Source organism: Fistularia commersonii, chromosome 4, assembly GCF_037954325.1.
Source record: "Fistularia commersonii isolate RoL2024-O1a breed Wild chromosome 4, RoL_Fcom_v1.0, whole genome shotgun sequence".
Lineage (NCBI taxonomy): Eukaryota > Metazoa > Chordata > Actinopteri > Syngnathiformes > Fistulariidae > Fistularia > Fistularia commersonii.
The window spans coordinates 19,037,816-19,060,166 of record NC_141287.1 but is presented as its reverse complement, the minus strand read 5'-3'; the positions used below and the strand labels follow the sequence as shown (position 1 = coordinate 19,060,166).

At 44.8% G+C, this 22,351-nt stretch overlaps 2 protein-coding genes across 3 annotated transcripts; both read left to right on the top strand.

Moving 5' to 3' along the window:
- The first annotated feature begins 2,107 nt into the window (after positions 1-2,107).
- Positions 2,108-12,806, top strand: ttc21b (tetratricopeptide repeat domain 21B). The gene is made up of 29 exons (XM_086145808.1): positions 2,108-2,260; positions 2,597-2,726; positions 2,814-2,924; positions 3,022-3,188; positions 3,302-3,424; positions 3,974-4,131; positions 4,684-4,768; positions 4,899-4,997; positions 5,096-5,288; positions 5,381-5,478; positions 5,570-5,770; positions 5,890-6,019; positions 6,105-6,262; positions 6,875-7,099; positions 7,279-7,517; positions 7,915-7,987; positions 8,690-8,800; positions 8,873-9,011; positions 9,216-9,322; positions 10,014-10,202; positions 10,427-10,537; positions 10,628-10,709; positions 10,878-11,028; positions 11,120-11,281; positions 11,363-11,558; positions 11,789-12,013; positions 12,151-12,271; positions 12,366-12,433; positions 12,517-12,806. Exons 1-29 carry the CDS (start codon positions 2,237-2,239, stop codon positions 12,592-12,594), a joined length of 3,954 nt encoding a protein of 1,317 aa, XP_086001934.1. The 5' UTR covers positions 2,108-2,236; the 3' UTR covers positions 12,595-12,806.
- Positions 12,797-22,231, top strand: galnt3 (UDP-N-acetyl-alpha-D-galactosamine:polypeptide N-acetylgalactosaminyltransferase 3 (GalNAc-T3)). Of its 2 annotated transcripts, XM_086145810.1 has the most exons (13): positions 12,797-12,912; positions 13,047-13,336; positions 13,986-14,092; positions 14,246-14,771; positions 15,385-15,557; positions 16,876-17,025; positions 17,119-17,353; positions 18,131-18,248; positions 18,337-18,537; positions 20,074-20,205; positions 20,462-20,563; positions 20,693-20,845; positions 20,944-22,231. In XM_086145810.1, exons 4-13 carry the CDS (start codon positions 14,275-14,277, stop codon positions 21,055-21,057), a joined length of 1,875 nt encoding a protein of 624 aa, XP_086001936.1. In that variant the 5' UTR covers positions 12,797-12,912; positions 13,047-13,336; positions 13,986-14,092; positions 14,246-14,274; the 3' UTR covers positions 21,058-22,231. The 2 variants fall into 2 exon arrangements, with proteins under 2 accessions (XP_086001936.1, XP_086001935.1); XM_086145809.1 differs by lacking the exons at positions 12,797-12,912; positions 13,047-13,336 and having other exon boundaries at positions 13,770-14,092.
- The last annotated feature ends 120 nt before the right edge of the window (positions 22,232-22,351 follow it).

Below are 22,351 nucleotides of genomic sequence, written 5' to 3'. Positions count from 1 at the left end.
GATATATATCCATTAGAAAGCTACAGCAGTGTATCCCAGGGCGTACATATTCCACTGTCTTTTCTCTAAAAGGCTTTTAGCTGCATTCTTTGTAAGTGCAACAACACATACAATATTTAGCGCACTTTTGCTACGTGCAACACCTTGATCATGTAACTAACTACTCTGCATGACTATTATTTAAAATAGAAATTAATCAGAGATTGGTAAGACCTGCACGGTCCACACGGTCTTATTTTTATCGGTATTTATTATGTTACAGAAAACTTGAGCTGCGAACTATGAGCTGGATGGTGTATCACAGCACATAGACATTTCCCATTGCTGCACATGCTCAGAGCTCGATACCAACCTGATTTACTCTCCCATTGATGTGTGCTGCTGAGAGTAATGATAATGATTATGTGCCACAGTTAGTGCTAAATAGTATCTGACAAGGCGTGGAAAGGTCTCTCTTGGATCAGCTGGAAGCGTCGAGCGCTCATGCTGGACGCCGGCTGCTCCTGCCATGGAATCAACCCCGCACTCATCAAAACTTCATACCTAACAGTCAATACTTCATGTTGCATAACATTGGGCCGGCAATTACCAGCTGCCGGACAGAAATGTTTCCATTGCACACGGTCGACTATAAAAAGATTAACAGGCGATAGTTTTTTGTGTTTTTTTTCTATATTTTTTATCGTTTTACAAGCTGTTCAGAATGATAAATTGCAGAGAAAGTGAGCCTAATTTCTCCGAAACGGTTGCGATGTGAGACTATGACAAAGTGAAGGCCGACCTCATGGTGTAATTTGATCAAGTAGATGTGCCACTTTAAATCAGTTAAATATCATCATAGTAGGCAGAGCTTATTTTGATATGCATTTTCTTCCTTAAAATGGTTAAAGTGGCCTGGAGATCAAGTCACCCTATTCATAAATTAATTTCCAACCAGAACACCAAACATATTCGTCTGCTATAAAAAGAACTTGCTCTCCTTATCTCTCCCTCTATCGCCAGCAGAGGTTTGTTCAAGTATAATTGCACCACCTACAGATACTGTGGTGCATTTATCTTAGTCTCAGGGTAAAAACAGTATATCAGGTTTTGCTACTTAGCCAGGCGCTCTCAAAGATCTTCTTCAAATTGAGAGAACTATCCTGGGACTGAATTGACGAGCTATTGAAATTAGATAAATCAACTTTAATCCCCAAAAGGAAAATGATTTGCTCAAATCATGGCTTTTTTTTATTTGTATTTGGTTGCCATTCAAATAGTATCATATATGAAATTCAGTTGACAGAAGGGAACACAGATCTGAATGCAAAGAGCAAAAAAGAAAAATACATGATGTCCGAAATTCTGAATTACAGTTGTCTCTGATATAGAAGTGGAGATGTTTGGTGGGAAGTTTATTTGCAATTTACCGATTCAGTGATGGATATTACACGTTTTAGGCACTGTTAGATTAGATCGAAATACCCATATTGATAACAGTTTTAACAACTATTCATTAAATCTGTCATAATAGTCCCATCTCATATATTTTGATGGCTTATTTATTGTAAACCTTGTTCCATATATTCTGTTCCCGATTTGTATTCCATCGCTGCCTCATGTATTATTGGCCTAATTTTGATAATTTGCTGTTACTTCCGTGTCAGATTGTATCATATTGCATGTATGAAGTGCTAGATGTAACACTTTTTTAAACTTTTGGTGCGTGCAACTAAATTGTTACGATGGTAATTGTATTGTTCGTCCAACCTTTGACCCCTCACTAGTCCACGCGTTCTCAAACATGATGACGCTTGTCATTTGAAAACAAGAGCAATTTGTAGTTAAAACAGTGGTGACAGCGGCACTAAGGTAAGCTTATATTACTGTTTACTTTATGTCCATTTAACATATCCAGTTAAAATGTGACAATTCAAATTACCAAGATGTACAATTTCATTAGAATTGTTTATTAATAGTATTGGTATTTTTCCCAATGTGTGAACAATTATGCATGCAGTACCACCTCCGACCACTAGGTGGTAGTAGTCTTTCTATACACCGATAAATCTGACGAAGAAGATGTTAGATGCTATACTGCGTTACCAGGCAACCGGAGTGCAATATGGCGAGGGCATATAGGCTGCTATTGTAACGCTGCCTTGTTTTATTTTGGTTTGCTTTTTCTGTTTTATAGGATAAGTTATCATTTATTCTCTCGTCAGTTGACGCATGAGCTCTGAACCCCTTTGTAAAAATGGAGAACGAAGACACGACGTCGGTGAGCGACAATGTTTCGGTTATTTAGCAGTGAAGTTAGCGCGTACCATATTGGTGAAGTCGAATGGGAATGATTTTGTATCGCAGTTTGTTCAGTATTTTAACTTTCGTGGAGAGGTGTTGATGTTTCGAAAAAAAAGACGCTTTCGATGTTCAGTAGAAACGTTCATGTATCACCAACAACCGTGTTACTAAATGTTAAATGGCTATTATACAGTAAAGACGCTCGAAGGAAAATGTTTCTCTTAAGCAGCCTGTCTACGTTAACACATACCCACCAGTTTGCTGCTAAGCTAGCATCTCGTTTAGTTTCCCACATACTTTCTCCTTTCTCCAGACTTTGATTCGGTATTATTGCTATGAGAAATATTACAACCACGCAGTAAATGCTGCTGCCGCTGCCCAGAGGAAATTCGGCAACAGTCCCGTCTACAGTTTTTTCCACGCTTATGGAACTTTAATGCAAGGTAAGCATGACAGGACCGAATAAACGAGATGAAATATTGTTCAACATCCTCTCCAGCTGACCGTTGGGTTTTATGATTTGACAACAGATCAAATTCAAGAAGCCATCATCGAGTTGGAAGCCACCAAAGACAGTAAAGATGTTTCTCTCTGCACGTTAATGGCCCTTGTCTATGCTGAGAAAAAGAAAACAAACCCAGGTACAAATGTATCCAGGCTCCTCTACAAGAGCCCACTGTCTCATTGCCCTTATTGCCCGCTGTCTGACTTTTCCAATGTGTGTCTTTGGATTTACAGACAGAGAAGTTATTCAAGAACTGGATGCTAAAGTCAAAGAGGATCGTAAAAGTGCATCTCCCAATAGTCTGTACAATGCAGGGATGTTTCTGTGGTTATTGGGGCGAAATGATAAAGCAAGGGAGTATACAGAGCGAATGATCAAGCTCTCCAACGGCTCTAAAGAGGTGACAATGTGAAATAATTTACTAATCTTTGTCTCCGAGTCGGTGTAACGATAAAGTGGGATGCTGGACTCGTTTGAGCTTTTGCAAGACAGTGACTGATATTTGTCATTTAGGGGATAATCCTGAAAGCCTGGATAGATGTGACATCTGGTAAAGATTCCTATGCCAGAAAGGCTGGAAAATATTTTGATGAAGGGCTAAAAGAAAGAACAGATGTTTTTGCCCTGCTGGGAAAGGTGAGATACAAATATATTATTCCTCGCTGAACTCAGTTCCTTGACCATTGCTGAAAACATCGGGTCACTTTAATTTGCTTCATTTATGATAGGCCTCCATTTATCTGTTAAATCACAGTGTAATACAGCGTATTCTTTGGCCAGACAGTTATTCAGAATGTGCCTTGATGACTGCTGAGATATTGTGTTCATCTTTTCACGTTTTACCAACTTAATATTTTCTAACGGCGATCATGTAACAGGAATTTGATAAGAATGGAATTAGGATACTAATGTTCCTGTGGGCGTGTTTTTGCGTTGCGTTTGCTTTTTCATACCTCAGCAGACAGCATCTACCGAATTGTGAATGTCATGAAACACATTTATTTCCCATATCCCCCAGCCCTGTGACCATTAATGTCCTTGATAAAATTAACATCCAGATGTTTCATTCATATTGAGCAGGACATTTATTTTTTCGCATTATCATAAATTATATTAAAGAAAAAATCATTTTAGTAGTTTGCATACCTTACATCTCAAAGATTTTTTTTTCTTTTGTTGTTCCAGGCACAATACTATGAATATCGTCAGAACTACTCTGGCGCGTTAGAAGTGGTTAACCAAGTCATTGCTAGTTACCCGGAGTTCCTGCCTGCTCTCATCAAGAAGATGAAACTATTATTGAACCTTCAGGACTGGGAGCAGACCATAGATGCAGCACACAGGTTTTTCTCTTAGCCAAATAATACACACGTTACAATTTTCTGTCTCATTTTTTAGTCAGTTTACTCCATATTTGGTCACACTCATGAGAAACAGTTACAATGCTAGTTGACAAAACACTGACTACATTTACAAATTGCACCATATTCAAGTGCAAATAAAATTTTAGTGCCTCAAAGTACTTCAAACAGATAATATCCATGTCTCACACATCATGCAGGGCCTCTGAGCCTCAGTAGCAGGTCTAACACCATCTGCAGGATTTGTTGGTTCAGGCTTGATGAACCGAAGGAAAAGAGATTTCTCAGATTGCAACAAGCTCAGAGCCAAAGAGGTACCCTCAGTGTAGTGTTATGAACTGGGTGGTATCCAGTTGGCAAAAAAAGCATACTTAATGTATTTTGGCAGGCTTCACAACTCCTTTTTGTTTTAATTTTATTTGTCTGGGAGCTCAAAGCGGTAATATCAGATATTATATCAATCAATCATAGAACAGAACTCCGAGCGCATTAAGTGCCGCGCATTAAGACTCGTGGGATCTTGTTATATTTCAGGCTTTTACAGAACAATAAAAATAACCTGGAGGCTTTACAGATGCTTGCACTTCATTCCTTGTGCAGAAATGGAGATATTACTCAGGTAAAGATCACATCACATCATGTGTTCAGACTTGTAATTGAAGTTGTTGTAGCAAGTCAGGCATTCAAATTAAATGTCACACAAGCCACCGCTCAAGTAACTGAAACTGTTTCTATACCCTCCTTGGCAGTCCACAAAGCAGCTTTCAAACCTCATCAGCAGTTTGGAAATCCTGGAACCGCACAACCCCGAGCTTTTCTACAGGATGTCTCTCCCCTTCACCCGCGTTGTAAGATAATTTTCTTTAATCTGTTTTCGCTCTCGATGCAAGGGTTTCGACTTGCATGGGATTAGGGCACCTGTAGTAAGTCTGTTGATCCCTCCTAGTGTGGACGGAATGAGAAAGTGATTGAGCAGACGCTCAGGATGGTGGAAAGAGCCTACGGTGTTGCATCGGGGGACTCCGATTTCGCCACAGAGTTGGGTTACCAGATGGTGCTTCAGGGTAGAATCAAAGAGGCCATGAAGTGGTACAAGACTGCCATGACTTTGGATGAGACCAGTGTCTCTGCGCTGACCGGTAACACGTTACAATAAACTGAGATACCGGGCAATGATCCAGATTTTTTTTCTGTTCACACTCACGATACAACGGCGATTTTAATCTTACAGGTAAAATCCGATGTCAGCTGATAGAGGGACAACTTGAAGACGCAGAGCAGCAGTTGGAATTTCTCACAGAAATTCAGCAGTCCATTGGAAAATCAGGGGTGCGAAGACAGATTAATTACAAAGTTAACAAATAACAAGAGCACACACAACCCCTTTGGGTGAACCCTAATTTTGTGATGTATGTTCAAGGAGCTGCTCTACCTGCGTGCAGTGTTGGCAGTGAAAAAGCATAGACCTCCTGAAGAGGTCACAAATCTCCTGAACGATGCCGTTGAAACTCATTTCTCCACGCTCCATGGTCTTCCTCTGGGAGTGGAATACTTTCAGAAACTCAATCCCGATTTCCTGTTAGAGGTTGTGAAAGAGTATTTAACCCTGTGTCCTGCGAAGGTATGAGCGGCTGCACTTAAACAGTTGGATTTTGATTTTGCTTATTTCGTTTATTTTTCCCCAAAACGTATGCGCTTTTGATAGTTTATCCGTTCAGGGCACCTTTATTGTTGTTTCAGCCTCCGGCTCAGGGGCAACCGCCCAGTCCTCAGCTACAACACTGCGCCACATTGTTGGATACCGTGGTCAAGATTGTGCCCGGCCTGCTCCAAGGACTCTTCCTTCTCGGCAAAGTCAGATATCAATCCGGTGAGCACTTCAATGTGTTTTTGGCTTCTTGACCCTCATATCGTTTTTTGATCTTTTTCTTTAACCCGCTGCTTTTCTCTTCCAGGTGACATCGAGGCGGCTCAGAGCAGTCTTCAGCATTGCCTGCAACAATGTCCTTCTCATGCAGATGCTCATCTGCTGATGGCACAAATCCATCTGCTGCAGGGTAACTCCACATTGTGTTCTCAAGCACTGGAGCTCTGTCTTAGCCATAACTTTGAGGTAAGCTCACACTAAACATGACAAGTAATATCAGTAGCCAAAAAACGTTATGGGACTTTGTGCGTTCAGCCTTTCCCTCGAGCGCACCGACCGATTTGTACGATCGGTAGGATGAGCTTGTCAGGCTCGACAAGCAGGTTGTACATGACGCATTGCTGCGAATCGCTAGCCCGGTTCGGGTTATGATCTTTTGTTTGAAAGGCAATGCATCAACTCCATTGAGAAACCGTTCTTACCGAAGCAGGGAGGTCACCCTAGTGAGGGACAGATACGATCTTCACACCAAAACCCCCAGGGAATCTCGAGGAAGGAAAAGTGTTTCAGCTGGAGAATGAGACAGCGTGTTCTATCTGATGGCCAATGTCCTTATATAGGGTAATGAAGCCCAAGTCAAGTAAGTATTTGTTCAGTTATTTAAGTCCGAAACCATTATTCATTCTGGTTGGAGATCATTAAATCTGACAGAAGTTTAAATATAAATGAGGTTACAGAAGGAAGTCCGTATCGTTAGTGAAAGAGAAGCCAGGCTACGGGAATTCAGTTCTCTGGTAATTGTTGTCTCTTAATCATGCCGAGAGCTTAACCACCAACTTGTCCACGTGTCCGTTCCAGATTCGAGAACATCCATATTACCACTTAATCAAAGCTCAGGCCATGAAGAAAATGGGACAGCTGACTGAAGCTATTCAGACGTTGCAGATGGCCATGAGTCTGCCAGGAGTCTGCAGAGCTGGATCCTCAGTCAAGTCCAAGAACAAGAAGGTCGAGCTGAGTCCTGCTGACTGTGTCTCGATCTTCCTGGAGTTAGCCGAGGCTCTATGGCTCAACGGAGAGCAGGTTCGCGGTCTGGTTTTATTTATGAAGGCCTAAATTACACTATCGCGTGTAATCTAAAGCACTCCAGATGTTTTTTCGTGTCAAGTATTTTGAGTCGCATATTGTTAATTAATATAACGCCGCCCATGTGTTCCCACCATATTCCAAGCCGTGTTCACTGATTGATTTTGATATTTCAGCACGAAGCAGCGAAGGTAATGCAGGACGCAATCAACGAATTCTCGGGCACTTCTGAGGAGCTACGTGTCACTATTGCCAACGCAGACCTGGCCTTGCTTCGTGGCGACACGGAGTTGGCACTGAGCATGCTCAGAAACATCACCCCCGAGCAGCCCTACTACATCCAGGCCAAGGAGAAAATGGCAGACATATATCTGAGCCACAGAAAAGACAAACGTTTGTATGCGAGCTGTTATAGGTGAGCAGAAATTCTCGATCCGTGCAAACAAAATAGCGTTGCAGAATATCGAGCTGGTCTTGATGGCGGCTTTCAGGTTATTTCCCCAAATATTTGCCTGAACAGTAATGCCTGAAAGCAATTAAATACATCACATCTAGGATGCTTGGCCATGTCACCTTGCAGAGTCTGAAGCAAAAGACCAAGAATTCAAAATAAATCAGATTAAACCTGAACTAAAGGCACTCATGCAGAAAAGAGGAAATATGTGCAGCTCTCTCCTGTCCTCTCCTGATCCCTGGTGGTATTTGTATTGACAGCTGAGAAGTAGTAAAGCGTGACTGAACCTCTAACCAGTAGACATATGTATATGTAATAAGGTTTCGCATATGTGATGCAATCCCTCTCTTTTCTTCAGAGAAATGGTGGAGAAGCTGCCGAGCTCACATACATATCTCTTACTTGGTGATGCTTATATGCACATTCAAGAGGTAAGCGACAGGCCGACAGGATCTGTGTCCTATTAGATACTGTGCGCTTTCCATAAGCAGCTCGTGTGAGTGTGCGTGTTGAAAAACGTTGCTTTTTGAGCGTCCCACTTCAAATGAACATTATTTTCAAGCCGTTTTGTGCAATCGCTAACAACTTTTATCGAAGGCCATCCCTCATTTAGACACAGAAATGATGGCTTCAAAAGCGTTTCACATCCCAACATCCAACACTCCCCTTATACAGGGCCCAGAGACTTTGCAATTCCCTTTGGAAGTAGTTATTGTTCTGTGAGTAGTCATTATTGTGTTGAAATTATGATTATCATTCGATTAAAATCATGCTTCATTTTTTTCTGACATGAGCCTAAGTTATTTCCCTCTTAATTACATAATGAATTTAGCATTTAGAAAGTTTTCCTGGGGTTTAAACGTGTCACAGCTGTAGTTGTCCTGACATCTCTGAGCCCCCCTTTGGAATTTGTCAGGAGGACTTTTTTTCTGTTTATTGTCCCTCCATAGGGAATAAATATGCTCTTCAATAGACCCTGATTTAAAATAATAAGTCAAAGATAAATTATATTATTTTTGATAATGAAATGGATTCAAACCTTTTAGTTGTTTTTTTTTGTTGTTTTTTGTTTTTTTTTCCTCTGTAATGGCAAACTGTCATGCCGCCTACACTTAACATGTGTTCCTCCTCAGCCGGAGAAAGCCATCGAGGTTTATGACCATGCTCTGAAGAAAAATCTCAAAGATGGTGCTTTGGCCAGCAAGATTGGGAAAGCTCTGGTGAAAACACACAACTACGTCAAGGTTTGTGCTGCGGGGGAGAAACTTCGTCACTAACCGACAAGCCACTGTTGTAATCAAGCCGCTGTTAAACAGGCAATAAATTACTACGAGGCTGCCCTGAAGACAGAGCAACAGAATTTCTTACGCTATGACCTGGCTGAGCTACTGATGAAGCTGAAGCAATATGAGCGTTGTGAGAGAGTTCTGAATGATGCCCTCGCTAATGAATCAGGTCTGTATGACTTTTACAGTTAACAAAGTAGACTTCAGAGTAATGTCATTATTTCAAGGTATTTTTAGTCCAGATGTGTTTAAAACTCATCAAACATCACATAAAACAAGTCGTGTCCCAGCAGCTGTTTACAGATCGCTGGGTACGGCGTGTTCACGGTGTCGTTGGGTTTCTAATTTCATGCTATTCTTTGAATCTGCCTAGTGAATGAACTGACAGCACTTTCGGACAATTGCCGCTATCTGGTCCTGCTGGCAAAGGTTCAAAATAAAGTTGGCAAAACAGAAGAGGTCTTACTGTCCCTTCAACGAGTAAGTGGACCCAGTGATTTCCTGACTCAAAATGTTGTACCAAACGTTTGCCAGGTTATTTCCCAACACGATTGTCTCTCCATTCAAACGCAGTAAAAATATGAACAGGGTTTTTAGAAGATCTGTAAAAGGAGAGGAGAACATGTGTTTCTATCCACTACAGTTATTTTTGAGTAAGTTTGTAAGCAGTACCTGACACAAATTCTCATGTCAGTTGCAATTATTAGCGCTGCGGGAGAAGAGGGCACACACACACACACACACGCAAATGACTCACAAAGAAACCTCGGTTGCGTTTAATTCCTGTTTCCCACTCAGTGCAGAACTCATGTTTGTCTCTTTGGATGACTTGAAGGAATGCTGAATTTTCTTCATTATCCACACGTGCCTCAGGTTTTCTTCTCCCGCGGGTCTTTGCACCATCGGAGGAGCAGGGGCAGCAAGATTTCTGTTTTAACCAGACTCTTTGAGCCACCAGAACCGTTTCCATTGCATGAAATAGCAATAATGCCTTTCTATCAATATGACAACTTTTTCTCCTTGTCCATTAATGAAAGGTAGATGGATTAGCCACAATTAAATCAAAAGATATTTTCACATTGACATGCATTAGTATTAAAAAAAAACTCATTTCGGACACGATCGTTTTATTTGCATCCATTAAATGAGATAGTGCTGCTTCTGTCCCCAGGCCAGGGACGTGCAGGCCAAGGTGCTGAAGCGGGTGCAACTGGAGCAGCCTGACGCCATCCCCGCGCAGAAGCAGCTTGCCGCCGAGATCTGCGCTGAGATCGCTAAGCACTACACGAGTCAGAGAGGCTATGAGAGAGCGGTGAAATTCTACAAAGAAGCTCTTGTGTATTGTGAGACCGATCGCAAGGTCAGCGCAGCCGAATCAAAACATCCTATGTGCTCCTCGCAGCTGTGGTTGACAACCCCTGGCATCTTTTAGAACCTCAACCCCCCCCTCGGCTTATGACTCCGTAGACAGTTTGATTTGGGCTGAGGATATGATTCATCAACCCGCATTTACTTCATATAGATTGCTTCATTGATGGGGCGGGGAGAAAAAAAAATGAAAATGATTGCCCTGTCAATACGCAGGTGATGCTGGAGTTGGCGCGGCTTTACCTCACTCTCGATGAAGTTGACGCGTGCCAGGAGCAATGCAGTGTCATTTTGAAGAATGACCAGTTTAATGAAGAAGCAACTCTGGTTCGTTTTTTTTTTTTCTTTCGCGTCTTTCACTGCACTTCTGACAGTGAACTCTCGGACTAATTTGATTCAACATGTGTTTGTGCTTAGATGATGGCCGACCTCATGTTCAGAAAGCAAGACTATGAACAGGCTGTTTTCCACTTTCAACAACTCCTGGAGCGAAAGCCAGGTACAAAAAAAAAATCTAGCGGGTTCCTCTTTGACATGAACCCGCTACCGTCCCTCGAGAACGGTGCACATTTCTGTGGTCACGAAGGACATTTGCGGTGAACATACATGTAGATGAGTGAACCTCCCCTAAATGGAAAGCTTAATGACTTTCACCTGTTATTTCTAGACAACTACCCGACACTGTCACGTCTTATTGACCTGTTGAGGAGAACCGGGAAGTTGGAAGAGGTGCCCAGATTTTTCGATATGGCGGAAAAACATTCTCCCCGGGCAAAGTTCGACTGTGGTTTTAACTACTGCAAAGGGCTTTATCTTTGGTAAGGATGTTGGCGGGGTGGGAGAAAAGGTTGTAACGGTATCTGTTTTACGCTTCGGAGATCTGTGAGCGAGCTTGTGTTCGCCGATCAGGTACACGGGGGAGCCCAATGATGCTCTGCGACATTTCAACATGGCACGGAAAGACAACGACTGGGGTCAGAACGCCGTGTACAACATGATCGAAATCTATCTCAACCCGGACAACGACACGATGGGCGGCGAAGTGTTTGAGAGTTTGGACGGAGAAATCGGGTGAGCGAATAACCGAGGAGTGACCATGTGATTATATTCGCGGTTTAACTCCTGCGCGCTTTTACTCTTGACTCTCATCAGGAACTCCACGGAAAAGCAGGAGTCGGAGCTGATCGCCGTCAGGACGGCCGAGAGGCTGGTGAAGGAGTTAAAGCCCCAGACGCCGGGTGGACAACTGCAGCTCTGCATCCTGGAGAACTACTGTTTACTAGCGACTAAACACAAAGCGAATCTCGAGAAAGCGCTCGCAGTTTTCTCCGAGATTGCAAACAACGAGGTACTGAAACTCCAGACAACCACTGCAGGAGGGGCATCGAACATCTGTCTTGCCATTCGGTTGTAAATGGCTCGATCACAATGTTAGACACATTATAGACAGACATGAGATTTACTAACAAATCAAACATTTACTTGTATGTAACATCAGTGCAGTTAGCATGTTAGCCAAAGGGAGCGGGAGAGGTGCCGTTAGCCTCCATAACCGGTAATCCTTTGCTTCGAATTTAGAAAGAACACGTGCCGGCGCTGCTGGCCATGGCAACCGCTTACATGATGCTGAAACAAACCCCCCGAGCCAGGAACCAGCTGAAACGCATCGCTAAGATGAACTGGAGCATTGTCGACGCCGACGAGTTCGAGAAGAGCTGGCTGCTCCTGGCAGATATCTACATCCACTCGGGGAAGTACGACATCGCCGAGGAACTCCTGAGGAGGTGCCTCAATCACAACAAGGTCCGACAAAAAATATCATCACCGCGCCATGTGTGCATTTGAACGAAACGCATTTCTGTAATTTCGCTTTATTTTGTAAAGAAGAGGCCAAGTTTTATGCATTTTTTTGTAATGCTAACGGAGCGTTTTCTGTGCAGTCATGCTGTAAAGCTTATGAATATCTGGGCTACATAATGGAAAAGGAGCAGGCGTTCCGTGATGCGGCTCTCAACTATGAACTGGCTTGGAAATATGGAAATCGGACTAACCCGACTATCGGTATGTTGGCCAAAATCTCATGTCCAGTGCTATTTATAAAAAGAGGTTAATAGGATGTTGCTTCCAATTATAATGTATTTTTCTATCTTTCCAGGATACAAGCTTGCCTTCAATTACTTAAAGGCAAAGAGACACGTTGACGCCATAGACGTGTGTCACAAGGTGAGACATCTGTGGGCGTTTGGGTTTTAAAACTATCTGATTTTTTCTCTTCCGAACTGTAATTCCCATTTGCCTCCATCCAGGTTCTCGCTGCTCATCCCAACTATCCGAGAATGAAAAAGGACATCCTGGACAAAGCTCGCGCCGCTTTGAGACCTTGAATTTTTTTTTTTTTTTGGATAACATTGTGGTCGTGGGTGTGCTTTTGCGCAGGAGGGAGAGATTTGCAATAAAAAATTGTTAAATCTGTTTTTCTGTCGTTTGGCTTCGCCGCGGAGTCCGATAAATCACTTCAAGAGCTCCTGTGAAATACCTTTCAAAGAGCTCTGTGTTTGTAGGGTTTTTCTTTTCACCGCTGGCGGTGAGGACATCTTCTGGGGAGCCGACCTGCGAGAAGCTCCCGGCACCTCCACCACCTCTATTGTTACTTTCATTTTGCATTCACAAGTATGCGGGGATTTACTTAATAAAAATGCACGGTATACCCTCAGTCAAATATTTTTCATCTAAAATTTCCTCGATTCATTTATTTAAAATTCTACTTCACAGGACATTATTTAAGACTGTTGCCTTTAAATCTTAGTTTAAAAGAGACTTTCTTTTTTCATCCAAGGTTGAGCTCTCTGGTCGAGGATAAACAGTGAACAGGCTGTTTTGAATTCTTCAAACCCAAAAGGCGAGTTTTAAGAGGCCCAAGTTGAAAAAGCTTGTTAAAGGTTTTATTTGGCTTAATAAAGAGGAAGCATGCCGGTGGATGGGAATCGCTGGCGGACACGGTGTCTTACTGAAGCAGCCGCAGCTCCGGGGGGAAGAAAGGAAAAAAAGGCAGGAGTCCGAGCGAGCTGGATCCGCCTCATCCTCACCGAGCGCCCGGGGGAAGGAGAACCTGCGCGGAGCCCGACGGTGAGTATCACCCTTTTTTTATTATCATTATTATTATTATTTTCAATAAAAAAATAAATAAAAAGGACGTGAACCAGGATACGCCTCCACACCCTTTTTTTTTTTTTTTTTTTCATTTGAGTCAGCCGGTCCATGTGCCGGCGCGCCGGCCGGACTCCCCCGCGGGATGTGGCGTCTCCTCCGGCGCGCTGATTGGCCGCGCCGGCCCCCCGCGCCGGGAGCCTGACGCGTTCCTCCGCTCCCCGTCTCCCGGCAACTGTTCCAGTCAATGAGCGGTTCCGCAACCCCCCCCCCTCTCTCTCTCTCACTCCAGACCCGGCGGCCCCGCGGGAAACACACCACCTCGGGGACACCGAACAACTCCTTCCACCCCCCCCCCCCTTCTTCCTTTTAATCGCTCTTACTTTTTTTTTTCCAATCCGGATGCCGCGCTTTTTCTCCGGTTCCGTTCCCAGGCGCGGATTTGTTTCCCCCGGGAGTCGTGTTTTGCGCAGGCGCACCAGGTGGTCTCCTCCCCTTCGTACCTGAGCGGAGCGCACCTGGAATCCAACGAGACGGAAGTTTCCACCCGGGTGACGGAAACGAGAAAAAAAACAAACTTTTCTTTTCCATTTTTGTTTTATTTTTCCTCTCCCTCCCCCCCCAAAAGGCAGAGAACAAACAAAAAGGTAATGAGGAGTCGACGCCGGTGAAGATGGTCGAGTGGGTGCAGTCCCGTGGATCGTGGGTGAATCTTTGCAAGGACAGCGACTCCTGGTATGTGTGTGTGTGTGTGTGTGTGTGTTTTTTTTCCCCCCTGTATGGCTCCCGTGTTTCGTAAATCAATTCTCTTCATTGAAAAGAAAAAAAAAAAGAAGTCGTCGCTCAGGCGCAGGTGTTTTAAAGTTGAAACAAATAAATTCTTTGCAGCTGAAAGCGGCCTGCATCTTCCTCCGAAGATGACCGCCCTCCGCCGGCTGCTCCGGCGGCGCCTCCGGCCGCTGCGTCTGGCCGCCGTGGCCGCCGCCTTCGTCACCTTCGTGTTCTTCATCCACCGGGAGGTCGGCGGTCCGAGTCCGAGAGAGGAGCCGTGGCTCAGCGAGATCGCCGTGAAGCGGGACGCCATGCTGGGCATGGTGCTGGGGGCGGTCAACAACTTCAGGGACGCGATGCCGAAGATGCAGATCCGGGCCCCGGTGCGCCAGCGGGGCCCGGCGGACGGCGCGTCCTGTCCGCCGGGCCGCTACGCCGCCGTGGAGCTGCGGCCCGCCCTGGAGCGACCCCCGCAGAGCCCCGGGGCCCCCGGGGCCGCAGGGAGGCCCTTCCACACGGACTCCCTGAGCCCCGCGGAGCAGAAGGAGAAGGAGCGGGGCGAGGAGAAACACTGCTTCAACCTCTTCGCCAGTGATCGCATCTCCTTGAGCAGAGACCTGGGTGCGGACACCAGACCCCCAGAGTAGGTGCCCCAATCCGCCTTCCTCACCTGCAGAAGAACCGGCTCCTAAACCCTCTTATTCCTGCAAACATACACTTTGCACAGCGGCGGCTCTCCCGCTGACCTTTGTATTCCTCTCAGTTATCTCAACTCAGAAACACACGGCAACGACAACCCCCTCCGAAGAATTAATCACACTTGGGTTTTTTTTTTTTCTTTCTTTCTTTTTTTTTTTTTTTTTCACAAACCATCTCGAGCAGAAACCAGAGATAATTGTTCTGACTGAGTCCGGGTGTCAGCAGCGTGGCCAACCTGCCCTCTCGCCGCGGGCCCGGCGGGGAGGAAGCGGCTCTGTTTGGTTAATTACGGCCCATCCAAATACCCCGGGGGGGGGGGGGTTGCAGAGTAACTTTAGCACGACGCGAATACGAAGCTTTTACAAGTACGGTGGCATGGGCAGGTATTTCACCGGGTTACCACACACACATGTGGTATGACTGTTGAAACGGACACCCCACCAGGGAGGGCCCCTGCGGATGTAATAACTAGACTTGTGTGCCACTTTGGGAGCAACACGGGACAGAAAGATCTTTGTGCTTTTACTCTCTCTCTCTCTCTCTCTTTCCCTCTGCAGATGTATCGAACAAACCTTCAAGCGATGCCCCCCCTTGCCCACCACCAGCGTGATAATTGTGTTTCACAACGAGGCCTGGAGCACGCTGCTCAGGACGGTGTACAGCGTCCTCCACACCTCCCCTGCCATCCTCCTCAAGGAGATCATCCTCGTGGACGACGCCAGCGTGGACGGTAAAATCCCCCTCCGACCCCCCCCCCCCCCACACACACACACACACACAAAAAAAAGGGGGGCGTGGGGGGTTTCAGGACTGCCCCTGCTTTCTTTGGGCTCGGTTTCACCAAAGCATGTTGGGTGGGCAGCTCTCCGGTGAGCCCCAGAACTTAAAGAGGTACTCCCGTTCCTTCTGTGGCCCGTGAATTGGGTTACAGGAAGAGAGGGGCTGCTAGTGAATATTTTCCGAGGAATTAGCCGTCCGTCGGTCAGTCAGGCTTAGAAATGAGTCAGACGTGACTCCTGGAAACGGCGGTCCAAAAGAGGCAGGAGGTGAAAATCCTGGAGAGCAGAGAGGTTTTTCAGAGAATGCCGTCCGTCTTTCTCTCTAGATTGAGTTACTCATTGGGTTTCAGACAGGGTGCCGCTGGAAAAAAAAAGCCGGGCCGGGCAATGTGGGGGAAAAAAAAAAAAAAAAAAGGTTTTATAGTCATTCAGTGGATATCGGATAGTATATGGGTTTGGAATTGGAAATCAGCCGTGAGATAAACAACGGGTGGCTCAGGAATCATTTGTATTACATTACATTGCATTTGGCAGACGCTTTTATCCAAAGCGACTTACAATAGAGGACATAGGGACTACAAATACACTTGCAAATACACGATGCACAGGAAATGTACAGAACAGTAAGCTTTTTTTTTTTTTTTTGACAAAGACATACACAAACGTACACACACTGCATAGCCTAACTTGGTGCCTAACCTGATCTGGGGCATCAGCGCAGTAAAAAGTCCTGAAAGAGAAAAGTTTTTACCTGTTTCTTGAAGGTTGAGAGAGATGATGCTCGTCTTGTTGCTTCCTTAAGTTTGTTCCACCACTGAGGTAGTAGAACTGAAAACAGTTTTGCCTGAGATCGCTTAGCGCGAGCAAAAGGTACTGCTAGTAGGTTTGTATTAGAGGAACGCAGCTCTCTGCCGGGAGCATAAGGTCTTATCATTTGGTTCAGATATGCTGGACCTGTTCCTGAGGTGGTTTTGAATGCCAGGGTCAGGGCCTTGTGCTTGATCCTGGCAGCTACTGGTAGCCAGTGCAACTGGATGAACAGAGGTGTAACATGAGCCCTTTTGGGTTGAGTGTATTAAAGGCTCTGAGTGCATTTTTAGCATATTATTTTAGCTTTTAAGGTAGTTTCCCCTCTGACGGAAGAAAACCTCCCAACTATTAATTCGATAAAAGCCTGAATTAAGCATAATTCCACGCATGCGCCTCGTGTTACATTTTCACAATCGTCGCCCTGATGTTCTTCTTCCGCCTCTTTGTTTTCACCTCCAGACGCGCTGAAGGAGGAGCTGGACGAGTATCTGAAGCGGCTGAACATCGTGCGAGTGGTTCGCCAGCGAGAGAGGAAGGGTCTCATCACCGCTCGGTTGCTCGGCGCCTCGGTGGCCACCGGCGATACGCTCACCTTCCTGGACGCCCACTGTTAGTCGCCCCGCGACGACGCGGTTAAACCAAGGCGGTCGGCGGTTACCGCGACGATAGATGGCGTGACGCAACGTCCTTGTGTGCCGACAGGTGAATGTTTCAACGGATGGTTGGAGCCGCTGCTCGCTAGGATCGCGGAGAACTCTACCGTGGTTGTCAGCCCGGACATCACCACCATCGATCTCAACACCTTCGAGTTCATGAAGCCGTCGCCGTACGGCCAGAACCACAACCGGGGAAACTTCGACTGGGGCCTGTCCTTCGGCTGGGAGACGCTCCCGGATTCCGAGAAAAAAAGGAGGAAGGATGAAACCTACCCGATCAAGTAAGCAGCGAAAACATGTACGCTTAGAGCCGGGAAATCTATTACAACGTTCAGTCGGCGGTACAAGTCAAATGCGCCGATCCCATCGCGTTGATTAGATCCGCATTTTAAGATAAGATAAACTTTATTGATCCCCATAGGGGGAAATTTCTTTGTCGCAGCAGCGTAACCGTAAGAATGCCCCCCAAAAAAATAAAAAAATATAAATAGAGAGACAGAAGATAGCAAGACGTCCAGGAATGAATAGACAGCAGCAACAACATCAGAGATAGTAATGGATAACATAGAGGAACAGTAAGGGTGAAAAAAAAAAAACACAACCAGAAGTAAACAACAATATAAATAGAGTGACAAGAATAAAATAAATAAACAAAATTGGGCCTGATGTATGCGGGCTGGGACCTACAAGGATAAAATTGTTTTTATCATAATTATGATTATTATTACTATATTTTCATATATATCGTACATTTCAAATAGATTTTTCCAAAAGATTTTTTTCTTTGGTAGGTAGTGTTTCATTGATTAAAAACTTATTTTTTTTTGTTTGTTTTTCTAGGAGACTAATGCGCTCATATACTGTAACTGGGTGGAGGGGAAGCAAAGTGGACAAACTGAGATAAAAGTTAAATTTAAAATAATTAAAATGGTTAGAGACATTTTTAGTGGAATTTCCACATCTATATGGTTATGTATTAGATTTGTGGACACTAATCGCCCAGTTCTGTGCGAATATGCAAAATGACGGAAAAGGTTTTGATCGGTGTTCCCTCGCAGGACGCCTACATTTGCCGGCGGTCTCTTCTCCATCTCGAAGGAATATTTTTACCACATCGGGAGCTACGACGAGGAGATGGAAATCTGGGGGGGCGAGAATATAGAAATGTCATTTAGGGTAAGACCATATCATTCGTAAATGTCAGTTTCGAGGGTCGAAAAAAAGGGCCGACCGGGATTATATAACGCCCGCGATAACCCCGCAGGTGTGGCAGTGCGGCGGCCAGCTGGAGATAATCCCGTGCTCTATCGTCGGCCATGTTTTCCGCACAAAGAGCCCGCACACCTTTCCCAAGGGGACGCAGGTGATCGCTCGGAACCAGGTCCGACTGGCCGAGGTTTGGATGGACGACTACAAGGAGATCTTCTACCGTCGCAATCAGCAGGCGGCGCAGATGGCCAGAGACGTATGTTCCCCATCCTAATCCCCCCCCCTACACACACACACACACACACATCCTCTTATTTCCAGCCCGGGGCGCAGATTCCTTGCTCAGGTTAAGTGTTTTTTTATTGCTACATCTATTAAACCCCCGCTCAGACAGTTAGGCCGACCCATCAAGCGGCTGGATCACAACCGGCTGTAAGTAAACACCTCTGAAAATACGCAGACTTACTCGGAGAACCTTGATTTTTCCATTATTGTATTTCTTAGAACTCCCAATTAAATGCAAGAGAAAGCTTGTTTTTTTTTTTTTTTTTTTTTTTTTTTTTTTCTTCTAATGGATGGGATAATCAGTGCATTTAAAAGGATCATTAGAGACCACCGGCAGCTACCGGAGGAAAGTAGTTCTGAAGGAAGCGGTGGCTGGTAAATGACACCGGCTCTCAGCGTTCCCTGACATGTGGTCTCATAGGTGCCATAAAGTGCTCCCCGAGGGCGATACCTCACGGCGGGGAGGAGGCGGGGGGTCGGAGTCAGCCCACTCCCCGCTGGCTTCAAACAGACACGCCGCTGTCAATAGCTTCAAGGGGAACGCTGTAGTAGCTATCGGCGCGCTCGGCGGCGGCGGCGGCGGGGAGCATCCTCGTCGTAAAAAATGAAGCGCTCTCGTTATTCAAGAGCGCGTGATGCTAGAAAATCCTTTTGAAATAACACCGTTAAGCTCCTTTTTTTTTTTTTTTTTGTTATAAATATATGAGCTGATGTTTCCCGTGACTATTTTTTTTTTTTTTTTCTGAACAAGCAGTCATTAAACGCCACCCCTCATAGTTATACACAGAGGCGACGATCGTACTTTAATTAAGACACTATAATACTAGAGCCGGGTGATTTATTATCATATCCGGCATATCATAGAAAAACTGTAAAACCGTCTTCATAAACTGGGATGACATGATGAAGAACAATGGAAATTAAGGGTTTTTTTTTTTTTCAGGGGAAAATCTTGTGATGACCTGGAAATGTAGAAATGTTCGATTACACAGAAAGCATTGACACTCGCCCGCAGAGACGAGTGTATTAGCGGTTGGATGGGGCCTTTCTCAGCGAATACTGTTGTGAAGCGACGTCTTATTAAAGATTCCCAATATTCCAGAATTTATTTTCAACGTATTATTGATCTGTTCGGGCGCCAGTTATTTGTAAAAGAGCAAGGGAATATGGGTAGCCTGAAGGTTCGAACGTTGCCTTTTGTATCGGGTCAGAATGTTGCTGCAAATAGCCTGAGGTGGATTTCCAACCATCTCGCAGACCGGCACCGATTCTCATGGATTTATTTTTTCTTTCATTCAGAGAGAATTGTTTTTTTTTTTTTTTTTTTTTTAGCAGTCAAGTTAATCTCTGAGGCGGCCATCCGGTTCTGCACAGCGATATTCGAACCGGGTTTCGCTTCAATTAGCATCTCATTGGCGTCGGGCTGCTGACACGGCCGCACATTCCCGTTAGCGTCCAGCGTTGCCAAGGAAATGCTTCACCCTTCCGCCGGCGCTTGTCTCCGCAGAGGTCCTTCGGCGACATCTCCAAGCGCGTGGATCTCCGTGAACGGCTGCAGTGCAAGAGCTTCACCTGGTATTTGAAGAACGTCTACCCAGAGGTCTTCATGCCCGATCTCAGCCCACTCCGCTTTGGCGCAGTAAGATTACACGCCACACCGGCAGCGCCGCCTTTTCCAAACCTCAGAGCTCCGTCTAGCCGCTGCGGGTTTCCACTTGGGATCTCCAGTGGGTAGCGAGCAGTTCCAATTTGACACCGCTGAAAGCTCACCAGACACTCAGGTTGTTTGAACAGCTTGCGCTGGATGTTAGCTTTTCGTTTTGTTTCCCCTCACTGCTTTTCCCTTTTTTTTTTTTTTTTTTTTTTTTCGTCTTTCCCCCCCTCGCCCTTCATAGGTGAAAAATGCAGGCAAAGACTCGTGTCTGGACGCTGGAGAGAACAATGAGGGGGGGAAACAGCTGATCATGTACCCGTGTCACGGGCTTGGAGGAAACCAGGTCAGTGAGAGAATGCCTCCCCGATCGACAAAAAAAAAAAAAAAAAAAATGCGATTCAGGTTCATCGCTTGATTCTTGCTTTTTGGTTTTTTTTTTGTTGTTTTTTTTTTTTTTCCCCCTGCGCCGTAGTACTTTGAGTACTCCACACATCACGAGATTAGACACAACATTCAGAAGGAGCTGTGTTTGCATGGGGTCGGCGGGGCCGTGAAGCTGGAGGACTGCCAGTATAAAGGCCGGAGCACATTTGTGGCGGCGGAGCAAAAATGGGAACTGAAGGATGTGAGTTGACTTATGCGTTTTTTTTTTTTTTTTTTCTTTTCCCCCCAACTTTTTTCTTTGCAGATGAAAGTAATAGTTGTTTGTTTTTCTTAATATAGAACCAGTTATTCTACATCCCACACTGGAACTTTTGTCTGAGCGCCCGTCATGAGCATCCCTCTTTGGCTCCCTGCGACCCCTCAGACAGATACCAGCTCTGGTCCTTCATCTGAGCGCGCACACACACACACACACACACACACACACACACACACGAACACACACACACACATACATACATAGAGCACACATACTGTAGCCACTCTGTATGCACAAGCGTACTAGGAACACTATACTGTATGCAGTTAACAAAACAGGGTTTGTAGTTTAACGACTAAATTGCGTTTTAATTTATTTTTATACGCCGATGAACTGAAATGAACTGCTGCTGGAAAGTTTTGGACAAAAACAGCGGCGCGTAGCCACGAGGCTCCTGATCAGACTGTGAATGAAGACGCACTGTGTCGATAACGTTAAGTGCCTCCTTAATGTTCTTTACTCCTCCTGCTCCGCATTAGCAACAGTCCGCAGTATTAAACATGCAATGCCGACAGTTATTCATTTCTGCTGAAACATTCATTTTAAACACAGTAACAAAGCAAAACATTTCGTCCTTCTAAATCATCGACATGATGCTCAGTTTGGGCATTGAAACCTTGAACAATGTGGACCAAAGAGACGGAAAGGAAGGGAATTTTTATCCCTTTGAATATTTTGCAATACCATTTTTTTGTGTATTCTATCAAGGGAAATGTGGTGGTATATGCTGGAGGAATTGGTGGTGGTTTGATTTTTTTTTTTTGTTTGGGGAGGGGGGTGGGCTTTCCAGATATCCAGTCTCAAAAGTTTCATAATTTCATCGAATTTCATCACATGGCTAAAGACCAGACGGCGTTTGCACTATAAATGTGTAAGAAAACTACTTCACCAAGCCTCCCTGTTAAATTTGAAATAAACTGGCCCTTAAATAGTTGCTAATCATTTTGACGCTCTAGTTCATTCTGTATTACATCTTTAAAATGAAATCTCTTCATTCATTTCTGACATTTGTCAACATTGCCTTTTTTTTAATTTTCTATTATTTAGTGGGTTGTTAGTTTTTTTTTTGTTTTTTTTTATTGTCAAAATGGAAGATTTCATGTAGTCCAATGGTTGTCTGGTGCAGGCACTAGTGTTTGATTGCTGCAGAATATGACCCTGTCACCAGATGAAGAGCTGATTGACAGCATGTATGTGTGTGTGTGTGTGTGTGTGTGTGTGAGAGTGGAAACCATGTCATATTGTCACAGTGCCTCAATAACAAGATGTCTTATTTTGAGCTCAATAAATTCAGTGGGTTAGTTCTGACACCCATCTAGTCTCAGTTCCTCCTGTCAGCTGCAGGGGGCACTTTACACTAAACAGTGACTCAAACCTTACTGCAAGAGTGTGTACTTATACACACTCACACACACACATATTGCAGGT